Source organism: Boleophthalmus pectinirostris, unplaced genomic scaffold, assembly GCF_026225935.1.
Source record: "Boleophthalmus pectinirostris isolate CB_2022bp ecotype Guang Dong unplaced genomic scaffold, ASM2622593v1 HiC_scaffold_6, whole genome shotgun sequence".
Classification (NCBI taxonomy): domain Eukaryota; kingdom Metazoa; phylum Chordata; class Actinopteri; order Gobiiformes; family Gobiidae; genus Boleophthalmus; species Boleophthalmus pectinirostris.
The window spans coordinates 18,240,150-18,265,388 of record NW_026571447.1 but is presented as its reverse complement, the minus strand read 5'-3'; the positions used below and the strand labels follow the sequence as shown (position 1 = coordinate 18,265,388).

The window sequence follows — 25,239 nt, the reverse complement described above, 5'->3', positions numbered from 1 at the left end:
GCAAGTCTTTAATTTAAAAACTGCTCCCCATTCGCTTTGTCTTCTTTCCAAATCCATAGCTTTATCTGTTTTTTCCCTGTGTTTGTCTTAAACAGATTCTCTGCAATTCTCAGTACTGATTTCAAACAGTTCCCACTGCCCGTCCCAGCTGTATTTTATTGTCTGGGTTAATGAATTTGTTTTGTTGGGGCTTTTAGGTTCCCTGGCAGTGGGGAGGCGAGCCAGGCGCGTGGGCAATCTGCACTGGTCTCATGTTATTGAGGCATCTCTGTTCCACTACTTGCATAGTGACCTGACAGTGGTTGTTTTTGTTTAGTTTTTTAAACTGGATGCCCTTCCTGTCATTACATGCCCCATTATGTGATAAAAGTGGGCACTGGAGAAGAAATCTGTAATAGATGCTTGCCTGTTGTGATACTGAAAACTGAATACTGTCAACTGGACAAAAGTTGGTTCTTGTTGTTTTTTGAGTTTGTTTTTGTGTATGTTTCCCTCAACAATTTTGGAAGTGATTACAGTAGTTGACTTCAGTACAATTCATAAAAAATAGTAAGAAATAAATACATAAATCAATTATAATGAAAATAAAAGCCCTCATTTGCTATGCATTATTTGCCACCTCAGTTAATTATTTTATATACAGCAAGTCAATTATGTTTCACTAACAGCCACAATAGTGATTTGCTGCTCTACAAATCATTGCATTATTAGCTTGTTTATCACTTGTTTAGCCCTGGTCGGGCCCAGCTTAACTCCTGTGCTTGATGTTAATGATGACATATTGGTGCTGGGCAGAGATCAGGCAGAGATCAGGCAGCTTTCAGCAGCGGGCGGCTCTGGCCTCTATGAATAGATGATAGAGCAGCTTCTGGGACTTATCTGACTGCTCTGTCATCAGCAGTGTCGCCCTGGCCACACAACATACTCACGTTCGGATGCCCTCACGCACACATGCTCCACACATTCTCGGGATGTAACTGGCCCTAGCCTTTATACAAGGGCCAGTCTGTAAGGCAACTTTATGACTCGACAGCTGATCTGCCATTGTGCTTTGATTTGATGTGTCAATTTGCTTATGACGCTAATGTTGTCTCATAAAGAGGTTTGTTTTTTACAATGTTGTTGTTCTTTCAAATGTTTCCACTCTTTGACTCATTTGACCTTCCTTTGCTTATGCAAACATTTTATCAGAATAACTGCTGCTAAATTTAACCAAATAGACTCACTTTAATGCCATCCGTGGTATGCCACAATCTTGGACTGTCCCAGAGCAACCTTTCATTGGTGGCATCCGTGTATAACAACTTCTTAAGTATTTTGGTACTGTTCCTATAAACTGTAAGTCACAGGAATAATGTAGTTTAAAATAGGCACATGCTGGTATGCTTCTCTATCTCAGCCTTCATGCTTGTACCACCCACACATGGAGGCAGCCTGGGTCACCCATGTGCACTTACCACAGCACACAGGAAAATACCCGCTGGTGTAAGGGAAGTCCCGGCTCGCTCCTCCACCTCATCCTGGGACGATTACACGCTTGGCAAACTGGGCTTTAGACTTCCTCCCACACTGAGAAGAAATTAGCATATGCACACCAGCGCCAAGTTTCTCTGTGTTCAAAGTGATCAGCCCCTCTCTAAAAACTTCTGTATCTACCACAATTTATTCTCATTTTATCAGTTTCTTGTCTTTTCCATGCTTCTGATGACCCCTTATTTTCCTTTACGACTGGCATGGAAAATTGCTGCTCTTCCAGCGCTGGATAGTTCTGCAGTCCTCTGGCTGAGAATGGACAGACCTCCTTATTGTGATACAAATAGATTTTGACAGAGTGAAGATTATGACATTATATTATACAACATTATTATGTCTGTGCAGTCTTTAGCGCCCGGACGGAGGACATCCCCAGGCCCCTCTCTTTGCTCTCAGGCGAAGTTGGCCTAATGTAGGACTTGGAAAAAGTAGTTGACATTGCCAGCCAAGATGAACCACTGTGAGAAGTGAATTTACACTAGGCACGAAAACACGGATCGGTAGCTGTTTTGGTTTGTCAGTGGGTTTGGACAGCAGTGTGGAGTTATTAGTGGGGAGGACTTTGTGTGCGTGTTTTTGAAGCACATCATCCCCTCAACCACACTCAAATACAGTCAAATATGTTTGGACAGTCAGCCTTGTTTTTCAGATGTGCAAGATGGGATCATGTTAAAGAACACGAAAGAGGGGAGCCAACTCTTGGCAAACTATGCACAGCTGATATTGAGACATTAAAGAATGCTCCAGGGAGTAGATTAATGCATCCCTTACTGTTCCTTGAGACCAAACTGATTAGTTTTTATTTATTTATTTATTTATTTATTTTACCTTACTTAGTTGGTCTAGATGTTTAGACTTGACAAATATTTTGAATGGTTTAATACCCAAAGGACATTTTCCCTTAGAATAAAAGATCAAAAGATCATACACGATGGAAAGATAATTTTAAATAAAACAAGAAAGAAAAAACTAGCTAAATCTAAACTAGTTCAAATTACTAAAATATAAATATCCTGAATTAAGTTTTTTGCAGGGTAGTCAAAAACAGACTGTAGTTCTTAAATAAAACCATTACAGCAGACATAATCCTTGCCTGTGGGAGAATGGGAGCTCTATGACCCTTGGGGCTTCTTTGCAAACCCATTCTCCAGTTCAAGTAGGAGTACTAGCCAAATGTCAAAATCACAGCACGTCTTATCTGCGGCGTGGTGTGGTTGACAAGTTTGGCCTGATGAGGAACCTATGCCTCGATTGTTTTTGGTCTGTGTACATTTAAAATAAACCATCTCCAAGGCCCTCCTCACTGTGCTGAGTGTTTCATATTGTCTCGTAGCTGTTGAGCCTGAGAATCCCAGTCACTGCCTCGACCTGCGCTCAGGACAGCAACGTGTCAGAAGAGCTTTTATGTTTCCCCATCAGCCAACAGAAATACAGAGACATCAAATGAGACGTAGTCCAGAGCAGATGTACTTGAAGACAGCGTTTGAGAATAGATGGCTGTATGACAGAGAATACACAGGGGAGCACTGAGGCAGAGATCCACAAAGATGAGAAGTGACAGTGAGAAGTCCAGATTGGATTGAGTATTGTCTTTAGTCCTGGGACCAGTCCAAAGCTTTAGAAGTGGGACTGGGGTTAGCTCTTAACTACTCAACCTGGCCATTAACCTCCTCTAAGGGCTGGATCCTTTTCACCTCAACCCTCCCCTATTCAACCTCTCACTGTTTTTATTCACCGGTTGCTGCTGTGAGTAATAATAAATAAGGCTCCATCTCCTTTTTCCATTTTGGCTACAATAGCTCTGTTAAGTAAGCCTTGTTGTCCCAGTTTATCTAAAACATACATATTTTTTTAACCAGCGTTCATCATTTTGCCCTTCTCTTGTTATGAAATGGTATCTTTTTTTCCTTTTTTTTGTCCATGTCTCGCTGACCCTCCTATGTGAACCAACTGCTAATTGACAGCCAGTCATAACAACTCACCTTCCCTGTCCTGGCCTGTAACACACCCCACTCGGAAAGCATAACCATGGCACATTCTTTTCAATTGGCCCTTTTTGGAAACCTGATCCTCTCCAGATCAGTAGCAGCTGAATTTGCTCCCCTCCTCAATCGGTTTTGGCAAAATTGGCGTGAAAACTTGAGATAAAATCACAAGCATAGGAATTCTATTAGAGCCGAGAAACAAATGGTGCCATTGACCGGAGGCAGTGCCCGGGCCCTTGCCTTGAACCCCGAGATCGAGTGTCAGATTCAGGTGAGACGGACGCAGGAGTGCCCTTAGAGCACTACAGGGTCACACACCCATGGGACTAGTAAAAGCAGGGCAAGCCAGGCCAACTACTACATAGACTTTGTGGAGAGAGAAAGCCCAGAATCTCCTGGTCTGAAGAAGTGAAAAGAGGAAACAGACTTTGCCTAACACCTGAATAAGCACATTTCCACCTACACAAACAGGTGAGCGGCAGTATTAAGTTTACTCTTTGTAACTTGGACAGGGCACTGTGTGAAGTTCTGGATCATAGACAGTGCAAATATTGTACCCAGGGGCTAATGGGAGTTCTCAAACAGAAGTGAGGCCTGCTGGCTCCTTGGACTGGGACTGAGAAAACACCAGGTCTCCCTTAAAGAACCTGTTAAGTGAACTTGGATTTTCCCACTTAAGGTATTGTTAGGAGTTAGTACTTCTTTTTAAGTTGATTGTGTTATGGTCACTTTGGATCAGATTATTTTTAGTTAAATAATTGCACCATTTGAGACAATCATTTAAAAAAAATATTGAGACACAATTAATATTTTATTCCCAAAAATGAGTATGGATTGAATTTTATTTCATAGATGTTTCTGGTTGAAGTTATACAAATAAGATATGTGGAAAAGAGATTAACCTGTTATTTTGTGTTTTATTTCTTCTACTTAATAAAAATCTTTGACACCACACACAATTATTATTATTTTTTGTATATAATCTATAATGCATAAACAGAAACCAACATTTATGTCCTGTGTTTTCAGACTTTTATTTATTCCTTGGCTAAGGTGTATAGTTTTTGTGTGTGTGTGTGTTGTTTTAGATGTCCAGTTATGACATTATTTACAATAATAATGCACAAACAGAAACCAACATTTACGTCCTGTGTTTTCAGATTTGTATTTTTGCCTCTGATCAGCTGTGACAGTGCCTTTATCCACATGCTGATTTAAGTATATTTCTTTGTGTGTATGTTGTTGCTTTAGGCGAAATCTTGCCCCTGAAATTTGACCATGCTATTTGTCCCAGATGAAACCCAGGCAGTGATAGACCTGCACAAATGAGTGCCATGAATCCACTGGAGGCTTAATGCACTATAACAGCTCACATGGTTTGGATAATCAAGAGGTGCACTTGAATGTACATATCACCTGTTTCAGTTTTCCAGTTTGGAGCCCATCCAGTGCTTTTAGATATTAAGCGATGAATCATGTTAAAACACTTCTCATGCTCCAGCACTTGGACGCATCTTCAGCTAAAATCAATTTCTGATAATCCCGCTGTACCTCGGGCCAGACCCAAACCTGAAAAATGTGTGCGATGATAAGTCTGTTTTGGAGTTAAGTGTGCTACAGGTGTTCCTCCTTTGTTAAGCTGCTTCTGAATCCTCCCTTTGCAGCCTAGCAATCATGTTCTTGACACCTAACATTGTTTTTCAAGTTTTAGGTTCTCTTCATCCTTGTTAAATACACAAAGAGCATGTCTAGATCTTTGGTACCAGCTAATCTTGGTAATGTACTGTGTGGTTTTATCCATATAGCGCAGCCCTTACCAAGCATCCAAAACAAGCCCAATAGGGGGACAGGGGGTCTTGCATCACTCTCCTGTGAGGACTGCAGCACTCAGACCTGGGAGCAAATCCAGATAGAAATTAAAAGAAGATTACTCCAATTGGCTTCTAATTTCTGCTCTGTAAATAGACAGTGAGCCAGGATTGTTCTCAGCGTCACAATGCATTTTAAATAGTGAGTGCTTTGTTGAACTTGTGGATGTTTTAAATGTGTGTTTCTCTTCGCTTGCCCCATATCAGCAGTGGAGTGAGTGGTCTGCCTCTGGGGACTGGGCTGATCACGGCTGCATCACTCACACTCGAAATCTCAGACCACCTCAGCTGAACAAAAACGACATAATGCTTCAAGCGTTTCTCTGTGATTTAAAGGTGCACTCCGTAACATTTATAGTAGAGGATCCGCCACCTGCTTGTCACCATGGAAATCTTATTGCTTTGTCTAGAACATTACAAAGTATAGACTAAACAAGGGAGAAAAGCAGTTTACTTTACAGTTAAAATCTGTGGAGAGTCACCCCTAGAAACACCTGCTATGAATAAATGCTAGATGGATTTTTTTAATGTCATATCACGGAACATTCCTGGCAAAGCAATAACATCTCCATGGAGGTAGTGGAACCAAATAGTTACACTGCAGTGCATTACTCATTTCATTTACATACAGTATTAGAAAAAAGTAATTCTAAGAGCATTTATCAGTGTGGCCAAAAAATAATGTATTAATTTTATTATAAAACCTGGAATTTTAAAAGACTACTGGAAATGTTTGTAAGTAAGTCGTATGATTATATATAGTTGTAGTTTTAGATGCTAAGTTATGATAATGTAACAATCCTTTGCTTTGCCCAAATTGTAATCATGCTTCAGTAGTGAATCTGAATCACATTTACACATGCAAACCACATGCACTAATGAGCACTTTCCATTAAGTCATCATGCTTGCGGCTATGTAAGTGCAATTTCCGACTGTCATTAGCCATTGAGCAAGACATTAACCTGCTATTGTACAGGCAGTTCTTTATTATACTCATTGTTTCAAATCCCAGACAGGGACAGTAGCTCCAGAGACAAACATTTCAGGCCTCACTGTTACCACCAGCTCATCTCTACAAATTAGATTAGACCATTACCCCATGCACTCTTCCTTAACTGTATCGGGACACTGACAGCTAATAAGAGCCAGTTGTTTATGTCTTTATGCTCATGGAAAATAAAGAAATGGAGAGGAGAAGGAAACGCGATGATACTATACGAGGATTATACTGGCCAGAGTCACTGCAATTAGCACAGACCCTAGGGTGCTTCTGTCTTTCATTCACTAAACGTCGGCCATGTCTTATAATTACACCTTTTCCACATCTGGCCTTCATCTTCCTGTCTTCGGAGTCAACAAGTGCTCTGAAATATTAGCCGCTTGTGTGTCCACCATTGCAGGGAGGAGGCTGACCGGTTATCAGAGTTTTGCATTGTACAATAGCCAATCAAACATTAATAAGCAATGTTTGTTCTGGCGAGTTAAACAGCTGGCGTGGAACCTTCTACTTATGTTGTTTACCTCATAGTTAATATTGTGTTTATCCTTTAATTTGGTGATAAAAGTCAATTTGACCCGAGCCAAGGTGATAATGTTGGACAAGAAAGTCTGTATATCATTTTTGAATAGTTGCGTCATGAGTCCTGAGGTGCTTTACGCTGTTTGTTTTAACTAACACGGTCGCGGTGTTAATCTAGAAATTGTCTCTTGGCGTCTTTGAACATTTCCTGTGCTAAAAACGAAAACTGCCTCACTTTGGTAATGCAAACAGTGCGTGTTATTGTAGCGATGTGGGCTAATCCATGTCCTCACCATCACCCCTTTAACCCCACTGAGTTTTATAGCAGAATCTGATTCAGGAGTTTGTTTGACAGCGGTGGATCTGTGGAAGAAATATGTCTCCTGACGAGGATGAGGGCGCGGTCTGAGGGTTTTTGATGGATCTTGATTGCCACAGATTGGGCTCAGGGCACAATGGGTTTGGCCGAGTTGTCTGACAGCCTAGAGTCAGGCTGCATAGGAAAGCAACTGTGAACCAGGAAATACACAGTCTCTAAAATGTTCACTCTCATATGTAAAGAGTGAACACTTTAACCAGTGGCACAATTAAAACTGAGTCTCCTCAGTGCAATTTTAAGGTTTTAAAGAGGGGGCATTATGCAAAATTTAGTTTTTCAGTGCTCTGTGTTATGTTATATTATGTTATGTTGTATAACATTGTTTTCTCATCAAAAACATGTCTGAAGATTAGTAGTATTTTAGCAATCTCTCCTGGGCCCTATTAAAACCCTTCTCACTGTTAGCTGTAACATTCTGTGCAATGTTCAGCACACAACCTTACATGCCTCCAGCAACTTAACAAATCTGATGTCATGTGCTGTAGTTTCATTAGCGGGATCCACACTGACTGAATTATTGTGATGGCACTCTGAAGGGAAAGTGACTTAACACAGGAAGCGAAGTGAGGAAAGAAAACAAAAGTACAAAAATATGTTGTTTCCCTGTCCCATCCCTATAAATTAAAAAATAAATAAATAAAAATTGCAGGGTAAGTAGTAAGAGCAATACTACTATACTACAATACCATGTTAACATTGCAAACCTGTCAGCTTAAATCATAACATTTCTTTAAATTAAATTATGACATAAAATCATGTTTTTGGCTGCTTTTCCTTGACTGCATCCATCTGAATTTGGGCACAATAACATTAGTGACTTTTATGTTTGAGTAGCTCTTCCGAGGGACCATATTTTAAAAATTACATTAGTATTTCTTTAAGCTTTGTTTCAAGAGCATGGTGTATCTGTGTTCAATTTATATAGAGAATTTGTAAGCAAACTGATGTCGTGTGCAGGCGTTGAGCGAAGACATTTTAAAGCAGTTCTTTTTGACCAGAGGCAGCAGGAGACTGTAGTCCCTCACATGGACAACATTAACTCACTGTTTTCACAATTTTTCTTTTCATTCTCAGCCATTATCATTTGCATCTTTTGTTTATGGGCCAGGGCTTTCCCGAACCATAAACCAGCTGAAAAGTGATGAACACCATCATCCTCTTGATTTGGAGTCTGTCCATGTGTTTCTTGTGTCTGTTTTTATCTGCCCTCTCCCTCTCAAAGTTAGGGCTGTCTAAATCCTGTGTTCTTGATTTTCCTTGTTTTAATAAATGTAGATTTTGGATCAGGCATCTTCCCACTGACCCACTGCTTCAGGAATGTCAACACTTAGAAATCGGAGCCATCACCTGGATATTTGCTTTTCCCTCGTTTACATGGAATTAGGAAAGCCCTGCACTTAATGATGTGCCAGGAAAAATGAATGATTTATTGGTAATCCTGCTCAAATTGAAAGAGGAGAGAAACTTTGACTTTGAGCTTTAGAGAAGGGGAAAGTGAGTAGTGCAGACCAGTGGTTTCCAAAAAATGGAGTCTAGGAGTCAAAAGTGGACCATGGGAAGAAAACAGTTTGGAAGTCTTGCATTAGCATGCAGTTCTTATTCGTTATAAGTGTCATAGACACATTTTTAAATCCATTTCACTTGCCAAAGCCATGGATAGTGTTGCACTGATGAAGAAATTCGGACTGTAAATTATATAAACAGATTATGTAGGCCTAAATGATTATTTGTTTGATTTATTGTAGTCTTGGATTTGCTGTAGTCTCATTCAGAACACAGTGAGAGGAGACACTAGAGGAGACAGGGGCAGTGCTAGTTAAAGTGGTCCTACTTAGAGCCCCGTGGGTTTAAAATACAGTTGACAGTCTCTCTGAGGCACTCTGCCTCCATTTGCTGAGTTGCAGGTCATGACCTTTCCCTGCTCCTTTGTTGTGGTTCAGTTAAAGTGCATAGCAGGTTGCCTTTGTTATTGAAACAAAGTTCAGTGAATTAAATGACTGCCTTTGATGCCCCTCTTTTGCTTTGTGACTGCTGTTACAGCTTACAAAGAATGGTGACTTCATATTATAAATGTCTTCCCCTCTCTGTATGCTGCTAGAATATAAGAGCCTCTTTATGGCATTTGGTTAAGTATTGGTATTATTATTTGGGATTAAGATGAGGAATTACTGCATTGAAGTTTTCCTGCATGTGCACAAAAGCACAGAGTCCTGCTATCAAGTTAATGGTTCTGGTAAACAATTGTGGGTAGCACAGCAGGGACCTAACCTGTAAACTCTGATGGAGTCAAGATACAGAAGTTAATTTCCATGCAGGCATCCTGCAGCAAGTAGCCAAGTGAATGCTTTGTCACAAAGATTTAGGATCATGACTTCCCTTGTAATTCAATGGGAATTCTACTAGCTTTACAAGAAAAAAAAACATGGGAAAACTGTGATAAACATGAAACATTCAAGACCATGAAATGTATGGGAACACTATAGACTCTGATGTTGGCCTCAGCCAAATCTGTTCTAACACATTATAATGAGAATAAACAACTACATCGATCATCATGATTATTAAAGTCAAAACAAAGCTCTCACTTATTTTTATTGGACGTGTTGCACAACCAAGTGAACACTGTCCCATAGACGTGCTACCTGCTCACACCCCTCCTTTCTTGTTACTAATGATGTCATTTCCTGTTCTGTCACAAAGTTACCTCTCAGTGTATACACTGCCCAATTTAACAATTACAATCTTTTCACTCCCACTAATCACTCCTAAAGTTACCCTTTCTATACTGTGTGGTTTCTCCTTCATATGTCCCACATCAGGCCAGTAGCCAAGATTTAAACCATATTTAGTGTCACTTTTCTTTTCAAGTCAGTAGCATATAGAGTATGCCCTCCATGGACTTCACCAGTTCTCCTTGGAGACGGCGCCTCATAAAATAACTGGATGCAAACGCCACTGAATTAACCTGCTTGTTAAATAGAGCTGTTTCAAGTAATACTGGTCATCTCTGTTACTGACTTCATATTTATTATACTCCTTCCTGTCAACTACCAAGGGCCTCCCCATCATCTTAAAACATGTTCCCTGATCTCTGAACCTCAATTGCAACCTACTTTTCATTCATCTGGAACCAATCGGCTGCATATGGGATGTTGTCATTTTGGACCAGCGGCCAGCACTGTAAAGCGGGTGGCATTTGGGTGAAGTGACATTTGCTTCCGCATATTAGCCCCATTTTGGCTTCTGAGCTACACTGACAGAAACAGGGGTCAGGGGTCAGAGGTCATACAGATGCACTAAATGTGATTGGCAAAATCTGGGATTATCCTATTCCAATTTCAAAATATGGTGAGCACTGACATGACATGTTATCTTATTTGTTCATTGAGAAAAATACTCCTGTTAAGTAAAAAAAAATATTTCAAAAAAAGGAAGAAAATCTTTAGGTTTATAAGTTCAGCCGTATATAAGTAATTGTATTTAGCTTAGTTTACTTAATTAGTGTAGTTAGTTTAGAAAAAGTCAAATTTCTTTTCCGATTTTATATATATATATATATATATATATATATATATATATATATATATATATCTCCTCCAAATCTTCTATCTACTGTTTCTGACCAAAACAGAGGTCAGAGGTCGTACGGATGCACTCAAACATGATTGGCTCATTGCAACTCATACTTTCACACCATTGGGATTATCAGTTATTTTCCTTGGAACGCCAGCCTCGAAGGGGATGACCTCATGATTGGCAGGAGCGGGTGTGGGGTGTACAGTAATCACGCTCATTCGAGATCACCAAAGTCCAACTCAAGATTGCAGTGGGATGTGGAACCGGCGCTTCACCCTGGTCATTATATAATACAATCCACAGTAATGTTTGGAAAGAGGGATTTCAGTTGGGACCCGGGTCTTTTGCTGCTGCTCATGTCTGTATGCTGAATTTATTGCCCTCTGTCAATGAGTAAATTGCTGAAAGGTTCAAGCATATGGAGTTTAAAGCAGTTTTTCGTGTGTATGTGTCCTCTGCTATATAGTGCAAGTATATATATGAACCTGAAAAAGATCATGTAAAAATTCATGACCGAAAAGCACCCACACTTAAACTCAGCTTACATAAACCTTCTTGCCATTTTTCAGTTTTTTTGGGGTAAAAAATAGCTCATATGACAGTAGCATAATATAGAGGTATTGGTGCTATTAGTTTTTTCCGTCCTCAAGGCACTCAAATTGCTTTACATCAACCACTCTCCCAATCACACACACATTCATACAAGGGTGTTAAGTGTCTTGCCCAAGGACACAACGACAGCATTCATCTGTGGGTTAGTGGGTACTGACCCCTCTACCAATGCTGTTTTATGTCAAGAGCAGGATTCAAACCGCCAACCTTCAGATCAGTGAACACCCTGCCAACTGAGCTACTGTTGGTATAGCAATTTTTTTCCCTTTTTTTTTCTTTTTTTCTGTCTTTATGACTAAAACTAAGCCCAGAATTGCAGTAAGCTATGCATTTGTTTGGTTAAGATCAATCCTGGGAAAGTCCTGTTCCTGTGTGGCTTATATGTTTAATACTCTGATTACATCTGCTGATTCAAACTTCTTGAACAACTGTCTCCTTTCTCTCCATGTCCCTGATTGTGTTCCCCATTATCCCATATTCCACTTGTAAGCACATCTAAATATAGACTCAAATGTGCTTAGGGGGCAATCTCTTGTAGTGGTGGTTACAGAGAAGACAGGGTATTTGCTGTAATTGTAAATGCATGTGTACGGTCAGAGCTTTGGGAAGGCACACAAAGAAGCATAAAGAGGATCTGGCAGTTTGTGTCCTGGCTCAGCTGCCGTATGAGACCCTTTAGTGTGGGATGCTCTTCACATGGGACATCCTGCCTTTTGTTTACCTAAGTACGCAACTTTAAGATATAGAAATGGTCGGTTACAGTATGCAAAATTATGGTCATTAAAGTACAGTCCCTTAAAATAAATATATAAATAAATAATTACAATAAAATAAAATATGTAAGTATGTATTTTTTTTAGATGTTACCAGTTATAATGTTTTTTTTTTTCTTTGCATCCTTGAAAGTAGTATCATTAAAAGTATCACTGTAAGTATAAGTACCTTATATAAAAGCTTCATAAAGTAAGAATAACTGCACCTAGAACATCAGTTAATTTAAAAAAGTAACTTAAGTAAATATAACTAATTTCTACCCACCTCTGGAAATAGGCCAATACCATGAGTGCTTAACACAGCACACATGGAGACGCACAGGTCCAGCTCTCTCCCTCTCCTCTCGTCTCTCGATACTTGGAAAATCTTACATTTCTGTAGAAAAGAACGAAGTGCACACATCCTGTCCTCATTAGACCAGAGAACAGAGAGGGATCTGGCAAAGGGCGATCCTATGGAAGCTCTCTGCATTCAGGCCCAGCCCAAAAGAACTGAACAGGCATGCTGCTGCGTTTTATATGACTCTTGTTCTTAGCCTTTGATGACACTGTTTAGAATAGGAAATATCTAATAAGTCAAGTATTCTGTGTAATGTGCTGCCAGTGGCTTTAGTATCCGCCTGGAGGTCCTGAAACACTATCGGCACCACAGCAATAATATACATTTAAAATCCGAGCAAGCGGGAGCAATGTAAAGAGGGGAAGGGGCAGCTGAATGAACACAGCATAATAGCAACCATGTGCAGGCAGGGTGTGTGTGTGCGTGTGCACATGCACGTGTGTGTGTGTGTGTGTGTGCGTGAGTCTGTGTGCATGTACGTGTATGTGTGCATATGTAGGGGTGTGTGTGTGTGTGCTTGCATGGGGGTGTGTGTACGGGGCTATGGGGACAGGACACACCTTGAGAGTTGAAAATCCTTCTGTATGACTCTCCAGTTTCACTATTTATCATCATCGTGTTACAAATGCTGCGGTAGCTAATTGGAACTGATGTTGCATCAATTAAGGTGGATGGGAAAAGCAAGGAATGGCCCCAGTAATGGGCTAAACGTGTTGAACTTGTTATTGGTGGCAATGATGAATACTTATGCAGTAAATTTTCGTATTTGCCTAATCACTGTCATGTACAGAGAGCTTTTTGTGCAAAACATGGTTTGCCTTTGTGCAGAAAAATACAATTAGTTGATTGCCTTCATTGCCAACCTAACATTTCTTTATTGTGGCTTGATTGAGAAGACCGCTTTTTGAGAATAGTTTGGGCCTCAGTGGTAGATCTGGTTTTGGGGCACTTCATTGCTTCTCAACATTTCAGTTCTCTTTGCACATTCTCAAATTTTATTCTTATTTTTTAATTGATTCCATTGCTTTAAAACATGTCCGTGCAACTGGATCTGGAAACTGTCTTTTTGTTTAATCCATGTTGTTCCCAGCTTTCCTTCATTTTAAACGGTTACTTGTACCAGTCCATCTTTTTCTAGGTACCATTTAGTTTAATATGTTTGTCTCATTTGTTCCCTGTGGGAGTCAGCCGCGGTGTCTTTATAGTCTCAGGGATGGCATGCTTTTGGTAGCTGGATAAAGATGCCTGTTTTCATTGTTGCTTGAAACACAGAAACCTACTCCACCGTGATTTATTTCAGCTGTCACTGAAAGCCTTTTATTGCCACAGAGACTGGAAGTCTTCTGACATCCCAAGCATAAAATCTCTGCTCCCTTTTACACAATGCCACAGTTGCGGTACATAACTATTTGATTTGTTCAAGTAGGGGACTTTTTTTATAAAGCATACCAATAATGCAAGAAGTTCAAAATGATTGTATGGCCACAGAAAAAGTCCCACATCGTGCCTTTAATGTCTCTGTAGATTGCTGTGCTTCTTAAGTCCATTTGTTTGTGATTTTAATCAAGCAAGCCATTTAGTCTGTGCCTTTGTTTCATGTAAAGTCAGATGGCAGACAACAACAATAAATAAAAAGGCCCTTTTTTACAATAATGGCTACATTATTAGATGCACCTGGTCCTTGGCTGCTGTTGTTGCTGCTTCTGAAGAACTAAGTTTTGTACAATGTATTGCAATGTGTGAATTTACCAGTAAATTCAACTACTTTAAGGGCACATGTTGTTCCTTCATCACAGACATACCTGGAGGAGTTTTGTTTCCTTCACACATGTTTAACACACAAATTCTGCATATTTAGGTTATTCTCTCAAGCAGAAAACACACTGCTCTACTTTGTGATGTCATGTGTTTATACAGGAAGTGCTCCACTTTGTTTTTAAACTCCATACACCTTCATTGAAATTGGAATTGCCAATCTCTACTGAACTAAACGTAAAAGGTAGCTGTTAACTTGTAAACACTTCATGACATCACAAGGTGAAACAGAGCAATTTGAGCTTTGGTGATATAGTTACAGACTAATAATGCAAGATTACTCAAACATATGTGAATGAAACCAAACACAACTCCAGGTATGTCTTTGATGAAGGAACAACATGGGCCCTTAATGTAGTTGAATTTACTGGTAAATTCACACACTGCAATACATTGTAATACAAAGCTTAGCAGCCAAGGACCGGGTGCAGGAATCAACAGCTTTCTAACATGACTAAAAGCTCATAATAGTCAATTCTGGGTAATGTAGGACCTTTAAATGTTTGTTCTTAGGTGCGTCGACATGAGAAGAAGCTTCACAGTCGTGATCCTTCAGCAGGTGTGGAGGCCCTGTCCCGTCACAGTGGCGCAGGTCAGGATAGTGGCTTTGGCAGTGACAGTGCCCACATACGGATTGTCCAAATTGAGCAACAGAGTGGAGCCAGCCACCATTGCATCGCTCGGCCATCCCAAAAGTCCACCATCACCAAAAACCTGAGCTTCATTCCCTTTGACGTCTTCCTCACAGCCAGCAGACTGTCTGTCATGACCTACTCTTGCTCTAGCCTCCCATCATCTGACGCCCCTGGTACCCCTGAGAAGAAGGAGCCTACTGATAAGGTTAATACTTTTGTAACATAGCAGTTGTACAGAATAAACTTTTTGAGGTTATTATTTTTTCACCTGACCAAACTACATTACCATATTGTTACAGTATAACAATAACAAAATAAATAATGAATAATTTTAGGTAGGATGACATAATTTGTAAGGTGTCAGTAAATTTAGCTTCAATTAAAGCAGATCCATTATGGAAAATCAACTTTTCAGAGCTTTTAACCATGTTACAGTTGTCAGCTGACCTGTTTCTTTTATTGTAAGTTATAAGTTGGTTTAGATGAATATTGCTATAGAAAATGTGAAAATTATAACAACATATTAACATAATGATCCGCGGGTGTCTATACAGCAGCTTCAAGTATAATATGTGTTCTTTGCATTTTTTTCAGATGGGAAAGAGTGCCCTTAACCAGCCTGAAGTGCAATCAGTCTCCCCTCCAATCTCTCTGTCTCCGACTCCGGATGGCCCTTTGGCAGCCACCCAGGGGTCTCTGGCAGGGCTAACAGCTGAGGACATACTGAACAGTAACACATCTCAGCCTGCCTCTCCACTGATGAGGGGCAGCCTGCTCTCACTGGAGGGCCTGCCCATCCCCAGCCGCTCATCTGCCCGCCAGGCCCTGGGGGTAACTATAGTGAGGCAGCCGGGGCGCAGGGGACCCGGGGACCAGCTTTTGGAACCACTGCTGTACCTCCAGGTGATGCAGCCGTCCATACTGCTCAGCTGCCATCACAGAAAGCAGAGGATAGAGCTATCTGTGTTTGATGTGGCCTTAAGAGGAGTGGCCTCAGACTACAAGTGCCTGGGTAAGATACACTGTCTTGTTCTAGTTAACTGAGAAGTGCGTACCAGATTTTCCATTTATTTATTTTAGAACTTAACTTTTACTTGAGTTTCAAGCCCTTTTGTTACTGCATGTTCTTATAGTTCTTCTATTTACAGACCTGGGGAAAACATTACCAGAGTCTCTAGATTACAACGTGTCCTGGCTGCAGACAGTAGCCGCTGAAGTGGACAGTAAAACGGGCATCCCTCCCCCTCTGCTCTGTCTCCAGCTCAAAGACTTCCTCAATGGGCCAGGTGGGAAGCATCCACACAAACACACTTCAGCATGGTCACGCTAGCATCCTAATAATTCATTTAAATCTGGTAAATAGTTATAATAGTTTTATTTACTTTGGACAGTAATATGCTCTTGCACTGTATTCTTCTAGAAGGTTGTGACAGGAAAAACATCTGGTGCAACAAATATCTATTTATACTATTTATTGGTGTGGTGATGCAATTTATATTTATGTAGAATTATAACTTACGCCACACTATTGGATTGTATTTTCACTACATGAAAACAAGTTATTATTAGCCCCTTGTTAATTTCATCTATTTTTAGACCAATGTGATTGCCATATGTGTCCTTTTAAACTCCAGTTGTTGACCTTAAGGTGTGGCTGACATCTTAACCATACAAAACGGCAGTGAATAAAAGCATGAGTGGGTTTGGCGTGTACGAATGCATGCTACTGCCTTGTTCCTCTGAGAGATTTATGAATAGTGTGTGTAGGCAGGACATCCTTCTGACTTCTCCCTGAGCACAGCTGGCCAGATGCTGCAGATACACTCGGACATGCGTTATTTCAGCCACATGTAATCGGCACGGATGGACCCACACTGTGCATGCATGCAAAGGAGAGAGTGTAGGTGTTGAAGTTTTAGGGAAATATAGTTACTCGCCTACATACATCCCGTCTTCCTGCTGTCAGCAAAGGCTCTCTGTACATATCCTGTTCATTCCCATAATGCTGGAGAGTACACAGACCTATTAGGAATAACTATGGGCTTTAGATGTCTTCTCTAGACAGTAGTTAGTTAACAGTTGTGCAGGGACAAAAGCATACAGTTTCACATTATTATTATTCACATTATTGTACTACCTTTGATATTATTCGTTTTAAATTGGGGTTAAATGAGATCTAAAATTAGACTAAACTAAAGGTAGTTCAAGAAGAACAAAAACATCTATAGATTTTTCTCTACATTAAAGAAAAATTCAAACTGCAGTATGCCATGCCAGCTAAGGCAGCTGTACCACCAGCGAGTACCACAGTTTGAGAAACACAGGATTAGGCTCTTTTCAGAGGATGAGGAGAAGACTAGGGAGGACAATCCGTGTATCATTTGTTCATTTGTTTTTCGATATAAAACCAAAAATAAGAAAACGAAAAAACAACTGTTTTCTCCAAAACCAAAATGAAAAAAATGGGTAATGATTCTTTTACGGATTGGAATACTGACTAAACCAGGACTGATCCAGGTCCGGGACCAGACCGGAACCAGACCAAGACTGAGGCCGAGACCAGATTAGGACTGAAATCGGGACTGAGACCGGGACTGAATGAACCAATGATACACGGATTGAGGAAAATAGGTAGGAATGAGGAAATCCAATTCACAAATGTAGGGTATGCCAATTTGATTACTCATTTACAAACATCTTTCTGTTGTCATAATGTGGTCGATGGATCCTTATTCCTGTAATGTCTTTACTTGATTTTCAGCATCAAACGCATCTCTTTAGTGGTGTGAGAAAGGTAGAGTAACATGGGTTTGACAAAAATCCACTGAAGAGATTAAAATCCCAAATAAAGAATAGTACATACATTTGGTCACTCGCCTACATACTTCTTCCTGCGGTCAATAAAAATCCTCTGCATCTCCGCACAATAAAGCCCTCTGTGCAGCCCTCTCCTACAGTCACACATTACAAATGCCCATCTATCCCTGAGCTGAGTCCCGATAAAGGAAGTGGTCATGTTAGAACAAGCATGACCTTTCCCAAGACTAAAACTACATCAACATTTCCGTTGGTTTAACCTATGCTAAATATCTCTGATGGGATTAACTGTGTACATATGATGAAAGTTGCTTCAGTGTGTAGTGAAGTTTGCCTAAGCTCCCATTGGATCACTGTAAGGAAAAAATCTGGTATGGAACAATAATGTTAGAAAAATACTTTCTCCAGTTTGCTCTTTCATTACTGTCAACAAGTTTGTTGAGGTGTTAAACATGCATAACTAAATGGTGCTCCAACTTCATTCTATTAGAACAAATTATTAGATTGTCATTTTGTCAGGGAAGCAAGAATTTACCCCACAAACTTTGTAACTTGCCTTACAATAACCTTACAATGTCACTGCTGTTTTTAAAATTATTTTACATCACACACTTCCAATCAAACAGCTCAATATGACAAACTATTGCAACTTTTGCAATATATAGGTGACTCTACTTTCTTATAACCTAATGATTAATAACTTAATGATCATGCAGCCACAGAGTGCTCCTTGCATTGTACTATCTCTATGTGTGTACATCTATTTCTTTTTATGTATCTTACTGTAGTATATTATTGTTATTTTATGTGACCAACATGCTAATGATTATGTTGCTACAGCTATGGTAAGGCCAAGATCTGCTTCTTTTGTTTTAGTAGGCCAAGTTTACCCCTAATGAGTCACATTCATTGTCTTCACCTGCGTGTGCAAAAACATATACAGATACAAATTACAGCCTCTACAGATGAGTCAGATAGGATCCAGGCACAAAATTTTGCCCCAGGTTCAACTTTGTTGGAAACAACTAGAATTGGCCACACATGCTACTGGTTCCCTTTGATTCACATAAAACAGGCCCTCTCAGGTGTTCATCTATGGGACTGTGTTTGTTTGAAGCACATTGCTAAATACTAGAAACTAAAATACAGTTTAAGATATGGTTACTAGACCAGACTTTGTTTATTCCTGGTGCTTATGATGTTTTAAATGTTTTCAATAGTTTTCTCAAGACTGATAAATTAACCCTCATGTTTTGCTTCAAATACACTGTATAGAACTAACACATGGTTCAGATATTTGTTTTCTAGTATTTTCTGACAGCTGTTTTATTTATTTTTTTTTTTTTACCTTAATCTGATCTGCTAAAGCACCTGGTGGAGCTTTTATATTTATTTGGCAGTGGACAGTTTTTTTATTTGTTGTCATATACCCAAAAATAATGACAAGAAGTTGAAGTAAGTTAATGCTCTTTAATATAATAATGTGCCAGGACCAAGATGGTGTCCATGGTCACCTGTCTGTACAGGGAAACATTTTAAAAAGGCGACGGACACTCATCTCGTCATTATCAGAGGTCTTTCTTTTTCTCTGAAAAAAAAACAGCCTCAACTGAAATGAAGAAATGCACAGAGTTTGGAACAAAAGCTCAAACTTGTTCATCTTTAAATAGTGCGTATAGCTGTGTTATGAAAGAGCTTTAATAAATTACCTCATTTGATTGTCGGTCATGCACTACAGTCCTGAAGGAAATGTTAGTCCACACTGGTTCTCAGCAAATGAATCATAAAGTATGTGAAATAACTCACACTTACTTCTATATTTAATGGTTTCTTTTGATACAGACCCGGACGCATAACACTGAGAACACTTTCAGTGAGCTGCCCTTGTCCATGGTATATGGCCTGTTCAGATGGAGGCAGCTTATTCCACTAGAAAATAAAGAGTTGGTGGTTCTTTCAGAGGAGCAGACACCTCTGCTGGGACCTGATCATTGACCATTGTATGTTTTCTGGAGGCCTTTTTTCCAGAGCCTTTGGTCTCTGGTTTTTCAGACTTGGTCACCCTGCAGATCCTTTTCTTGGAATCCGTTTTACACGAAGGAGGTTTAGTGGAGTCCTTAGGCACAGGCAGAGCCAGTGCACCAGTTACAGCATGTGGATGTGGAGCTGTTATGACATGATAATGTCCATTGTCCACTGCCTGGTGGAGCATTGCTGAACCCTGTAGATGAAGTGCCATAGGCTGACTGTAGTGTTGGACCAGTATATGCTGAGGTTGTCCCACAGAAGCTTGTACTGGGGCCTCAGAGCAGGTGGAGCATTAAACAGACATTTCCTTTGAGGCTCAAAGTCCATCTCAACTTCTCTATAATCAAAGGTGTTTAAGAAGGAGATGATATTGTCTCTGACCCCACTGAGATTGTCTGTTTCCATATCTCCATAGTCAAAAGTGTCTGTGAAGGACATCAGGCTGTTCACAGGGTAACAGGAGTTAACTAGAGAAAAAGTGTTTGGTTCAGCGAGGTCAATGAAGCAGTGTGTTCAGTTTGCAGTTTGTCCACAAAATGAACTGAAACTGAACATGTCCTAGAGTCACTAGCTCTTCTCTATCAGCGACAGCTTAGAACATAATGCATATTTGCATATTATTTTCACGTACGTTTTACACAGTACAATATTTACATTATTTATTTATTTAAAAAACAAAGAAAATTTGTTATTATTGGAGCAAAACAATGTTTTTAAATTTTCTTGACCACCAGGATTCATTGTGGATTCATGAATTTTAGTGAAATATTACTATTGTTAGGATTTGGGGCTATAAACCGAACCAAGTGGTATTTTAGTGGCTTCCCAGGTTAAACAAATGCCAATACAGTTTATTGATGCACTTTACAACCCTCTTTGTATTTGAAAAATATTTTGGCTGAAGATGCTTTAAAATAAACTTGACTCTTCTTGTTGTATTGATGAAGAAGTGTGTCCAGCCTTGTGTCTCCTGTATTTATGTAGCAGATGCTGTGTTTGCGCTTGCTGTCTCCTTCCCTGATGTCTATGTATCATGTCTGGCGCCTGTGCTTTGATTCGACAGCTTTTCACATTTGATTTATTTCAATGCACAACAAATCCAGAGTAGAGTGCCATGAGGCCACGTCTTCCAATGTGTTTACAACAATATGCTCGCAATTTTAGCAGCATTTATCCTGCCGAGCCAATCAGAGCTGCCCTCCCAAGGATGCTGAGTGGGAATCAGGGGTAACATGTGTACAGTGGGCCGGATGGTGTTTCAGGGCTGACCCTCAGTCAACAGCTGCTCATCACATACACACACACACACACACTCATAAACACTGCTAATGGAGAAGCAGACAGGAAGCCAGCGAGAGCAGTTCAAGGCAAGCTTAAAGTACCACTCAAGCTTTTTGTTTTTCGGTTAGAGGATAGTGGATGTTACAATTCCTACAAAAACCTCTCACTAAGAATTTACAGCCTTTGAATGATAGTTTGGGTTTCTTGTTTAAAACATAATTTTAATTATGATTTCTTCTTCTTGAATAGCACAAATATGAACTGCTTATTTGGCTTTACTTATTTACCTTGGAAAAGTACATCTGCAATTCAAAATTAATTAAGAAATTATTCAGCAATATAATATAACTGATAAAACTTCTGATTTTTTTTTTTATGTGATTCATTAAATTAAGCTTCTCATCTGTGAAAATGATGCCGATGGTCTTGTTTTCCAGCTCATTCATTGCCGTTGATTGACTTTCAAACACACACCACATGCTGTCTCCCCTCTGGCTTCCTCTCTCTCTTTCTTTCTCTGACTCAGTCCTACTTTTGAAGCGGGTCAATGACAGAGACCAGGATGTAACTGCTACCACTTGGAGAAGAGACATTGACTTTCCCCTTCACTGGAGAAGCAGCAGGTGATAGATTAGCTAGAACAAATTGGAACCATTTCTTTGTTGTGTCCCTGCTTCGCATCAAACTATGGAGTTGTAGGAAAGTTGTCAGTTACTGTATACAAGTGTGTGCCCCTCCGAACTGCCCAGAGACACACTAATTTGAGTCAGATGGTATGAGAGGCGGGTGTCACTAACCTCACCTGGTACAAGGGCCTTTTTGTGACAGTGGGATTCTACAGATGCCCCTCAGAAATTTCTTAAGACATACATAGACTTTCTTTGAAAAAGTGTAGCTTTCATATACACAGTCTTTTATAATTGAACTTCTTGTCACCTGTGTCTCGAAGCACAAAGTCAAACGTGCAGAAGTCAGACCTAAAAAAATCAAAGGCGGGGTGCAAATGAAAACAATGTTGGTGGTGTTTTGCTGGTTCAAAGTGGGGACGGCGTCATGCATGACCTCTCCTAAAAGCTAAAGTAACCTGTGTAATAACCATATTTGATCTGCGCACCACTCTTTAGAGATTTCCATAAGTGTGTATGGGTTTGTGTGTCAGACCTTGATCTCCCGGTCGCTCTGGTGCTAATAGATGCTGACACCTGAGACGGGTTGGTCCCACGAACACTCCCAGCCTGTTCACATTAGCCCTGTTCTGTAAAGATACACCACCTCTTCACCCCACACCCCAGGACCAGGCCATGTTCTGACCTCCCTCTCACTCCTCATGCTTAAAATAGCTATTGTCAGGGTTTATTGGAAAAACATGATTGACTGATTTTACTGCTTGCTGTTGTTAAGCATTGCAATAAATTTACATTTAACATTTGCCATGTATGTTCTTAGTTATCAAATTAAACAAATAGCATCAAATATCAAATAAAAACAAAATCCCCATTTATATACCAAGGGAACAATAACAAAATCAATGCAAAAGGTAAGAAAAAATATAAATATAAATATATTGTTGATCGATACACGTGTGACGCTATTATCGCATAGTGCATTGTGATGTCTGTTACACATTTCATTAAATTCAGTGACTACATCTCAGTTCACTTTTGTACTTAAATCCGTACTGAACTGTAAATATACTATTAAGTATTAAGTTTCCTTTTTTCGTACCTTAATATTCAAACCAAATGGAGCACTAGTACAATGTCCATCTTACTGACATTCCCACATTGTAGAAACCCAGCCAAAGTTAAGGAAATGTCCGAGATGTACTGGACATGAAGTCATACAACACTGCACGCTTGTTTTATTAGACTTCTGAGAAAGATTGATGGCTTGACATTGCTCCTCAGCAGTAAAAACACCGATGTGCTCCACTGGTTCCTGGATAAAGCCGGAGGGAAGCCGCACAGATGCACCCCTTTCCACAGAGACATGTTTTAGTTCACACAACGTAAAAACCAGATCCCTCTATCCCTCGGTCACTGCAAAGTAATGTGAAAGAGTGTCGTCATGACTTATCACTCCCACAAGAGCCTCTTAGCCCTACCAAAAGATAAGAATGTTATTGAGTTGTCCTGGGAAGCCTTTTTCATTTTCTAACCTATCACATGACCTCAGTGATGTTGTTGTCCACAGTGCATTGAAATAACACTATGAGACATTAATCATTTAAATGGGCTGATAATATCCTTACTCTCAGCAGGTGGCTAACAACCATAGTGTTGCTGCTTTGTTGACATGCACTGATTGTAACCCCGATCTCCAGTCACACTTCAGGGAGAACTAAAATGTCCCTGTCTTATCAATGCAACAATAATAAATACACTGTAACTGCCGAACCTATGGGACATCTTTGTTTCTCCTGAACTAACTGTTTAAATAAGGGACTCTATTTTAAATCACAACAGATCTGTTAGGACAAAAATAAGGTTGTGTCTACTTTTTAAACAGTTGATTGGATTTATTCGAGGCGAAGAATTGCAAATTTTTAACTCAATTAACGTAGATACTTAGATACTAGAGATGACTAGATGTATTGGACCTCTAGACTGTTCCTAAAACATATCTTGTCCGATTATTAGATAGTACTACTATTTAGACCTTGATGATAAGAGGAGTCACTGACGAGGGCAGTTGATAAAATATCAAAATGGCTTTAGGAAGGATGTTGAAGGAATAAGTCAAATTTTGGAGAGAGATGGAGCAACCTGGATGAGCAGCTGCACACAGATTATTTATTTCACCGCTGGAAAGTTTCCTGGTGATAAGTCAAGTGGAAATGATAAGCTACATTGCACTGCAAATTCCTCTTCTCTGTTCTCCAATTCTCAGCCATCCCTTCGTCTGACCATGTGCCTCACTTCCACTGGATTAAACAAGAGCCAATCCTGAGGGCACACTTTATTCTTTTTATTTTTTCTCTCTCTTGGCAACACTCCTGATTCTGTCATCCAGTCCTCCTACCTGCGACAGGAGACAGACGAGAGGCCTAAAAACCCTTTAAAATGCCCCTAAACACGGCTGCCTTGATGAGACCATGAAAACCAGCTGCACTCCTCTCTACGATCATCATGACCAAGTGGAAAAATGGGATAATGGAAGTGGTGTAAAACGGCATTGAGTTAATTCATGTGTCTCTGTAAATTCCAGTCTAGTGTTTGAAGGCTGAAGTGCAGAGGTAAAGCAGGAGAGAGGCACCAGCTGGCAGTAGGTATATTATATACTGTAAATGTGGATGATACAGTAAGACTATCATTTGTGCATATGTCTGTATTTAGAACAAGGAGAAATCACCATTGAGAGTGGACCCAGCTGTCCCTCAACAGGTCGTAGCATGCAAAAACTGAACTTTGATTTAGTGGACACACTACTCAGCATCCCAAGGGCTAGACTGCAACTAATCTTTGTCAAACTAGCCCTGATGAAAACTTCCTTTTCCTTAGAAACCTGAAATGGCGTTTTTCCAGTTTACTGTGACTTTCCAAATGAGACGAAGCAACAGTCTGAGCCAACAGTGAATTTATTATATTTGTGTCCAGGGTCTAACATATTTTAAAGGGATTTAGTGTTGCAAAGGATGAAAAGGCTTTAGCATAAATTGCCAGTCGTAAAAAGTAATATTTGTTTTTACAGTGACCTGCCCTGCCATAAGGTTTACTAAAAATAAATGCATGTTTTACTACCTGTACTCAGCATTTCCTTTCCATCTCCCTATTTCGGTTTGTTTTGGGGCATAAATCATAGGTATGAGGATGAGCAAAAGACTTTCACTGCCTGTTTTAACTTTGTACCATTGTTAAATAGACTTTGAGAAATGTTGGTGCAAAATACTGGATATTTGTTTGTATGTTTGTTCCCGAAAATGGACAGTTTTAAATTCAAGTTTTTAGGTTTAGTCATTATGTCAATTTGTCATGTAATTATTTTATTAAGGTTATAAAGATTTATATGCAGAACAGCAAAAGAGGAGTGAGTCAGCTGGAGTTTTTGGACTGACTGGGCAGTTTAGTCTGTCTTTTC

General features: G+C 39.9%; 1 protein-coding gene across 1 annotated transcript in view; it reads left to right on the top strand.

The window, feature by feature from the left end:
• The window catches only part of LOC110171426 (intermembrane lipid transfer protein VPS13B), a 289,785-nt gene that overhangs the window by 162,351 nt on the left and 102,195 nt on the right, over positions 1–25,239 (top strand). The window contains exons 35-37 of the mRNA XM_055163864.1: positions 14,915–15,241; positions 15,631–16,048; positions 16,185–16,322. Coding sequence (XP_055019839.1) covers positions 14,915–15,241; positions 15,631–16,048; positions 16,185–16,322 — 883 coding nt within the window. The remainder of the gene's footprint in view (positions 1–14,914; positions 15,242–15,630; positions 16,049–16,184; positions 16,323–25,239) is intronic.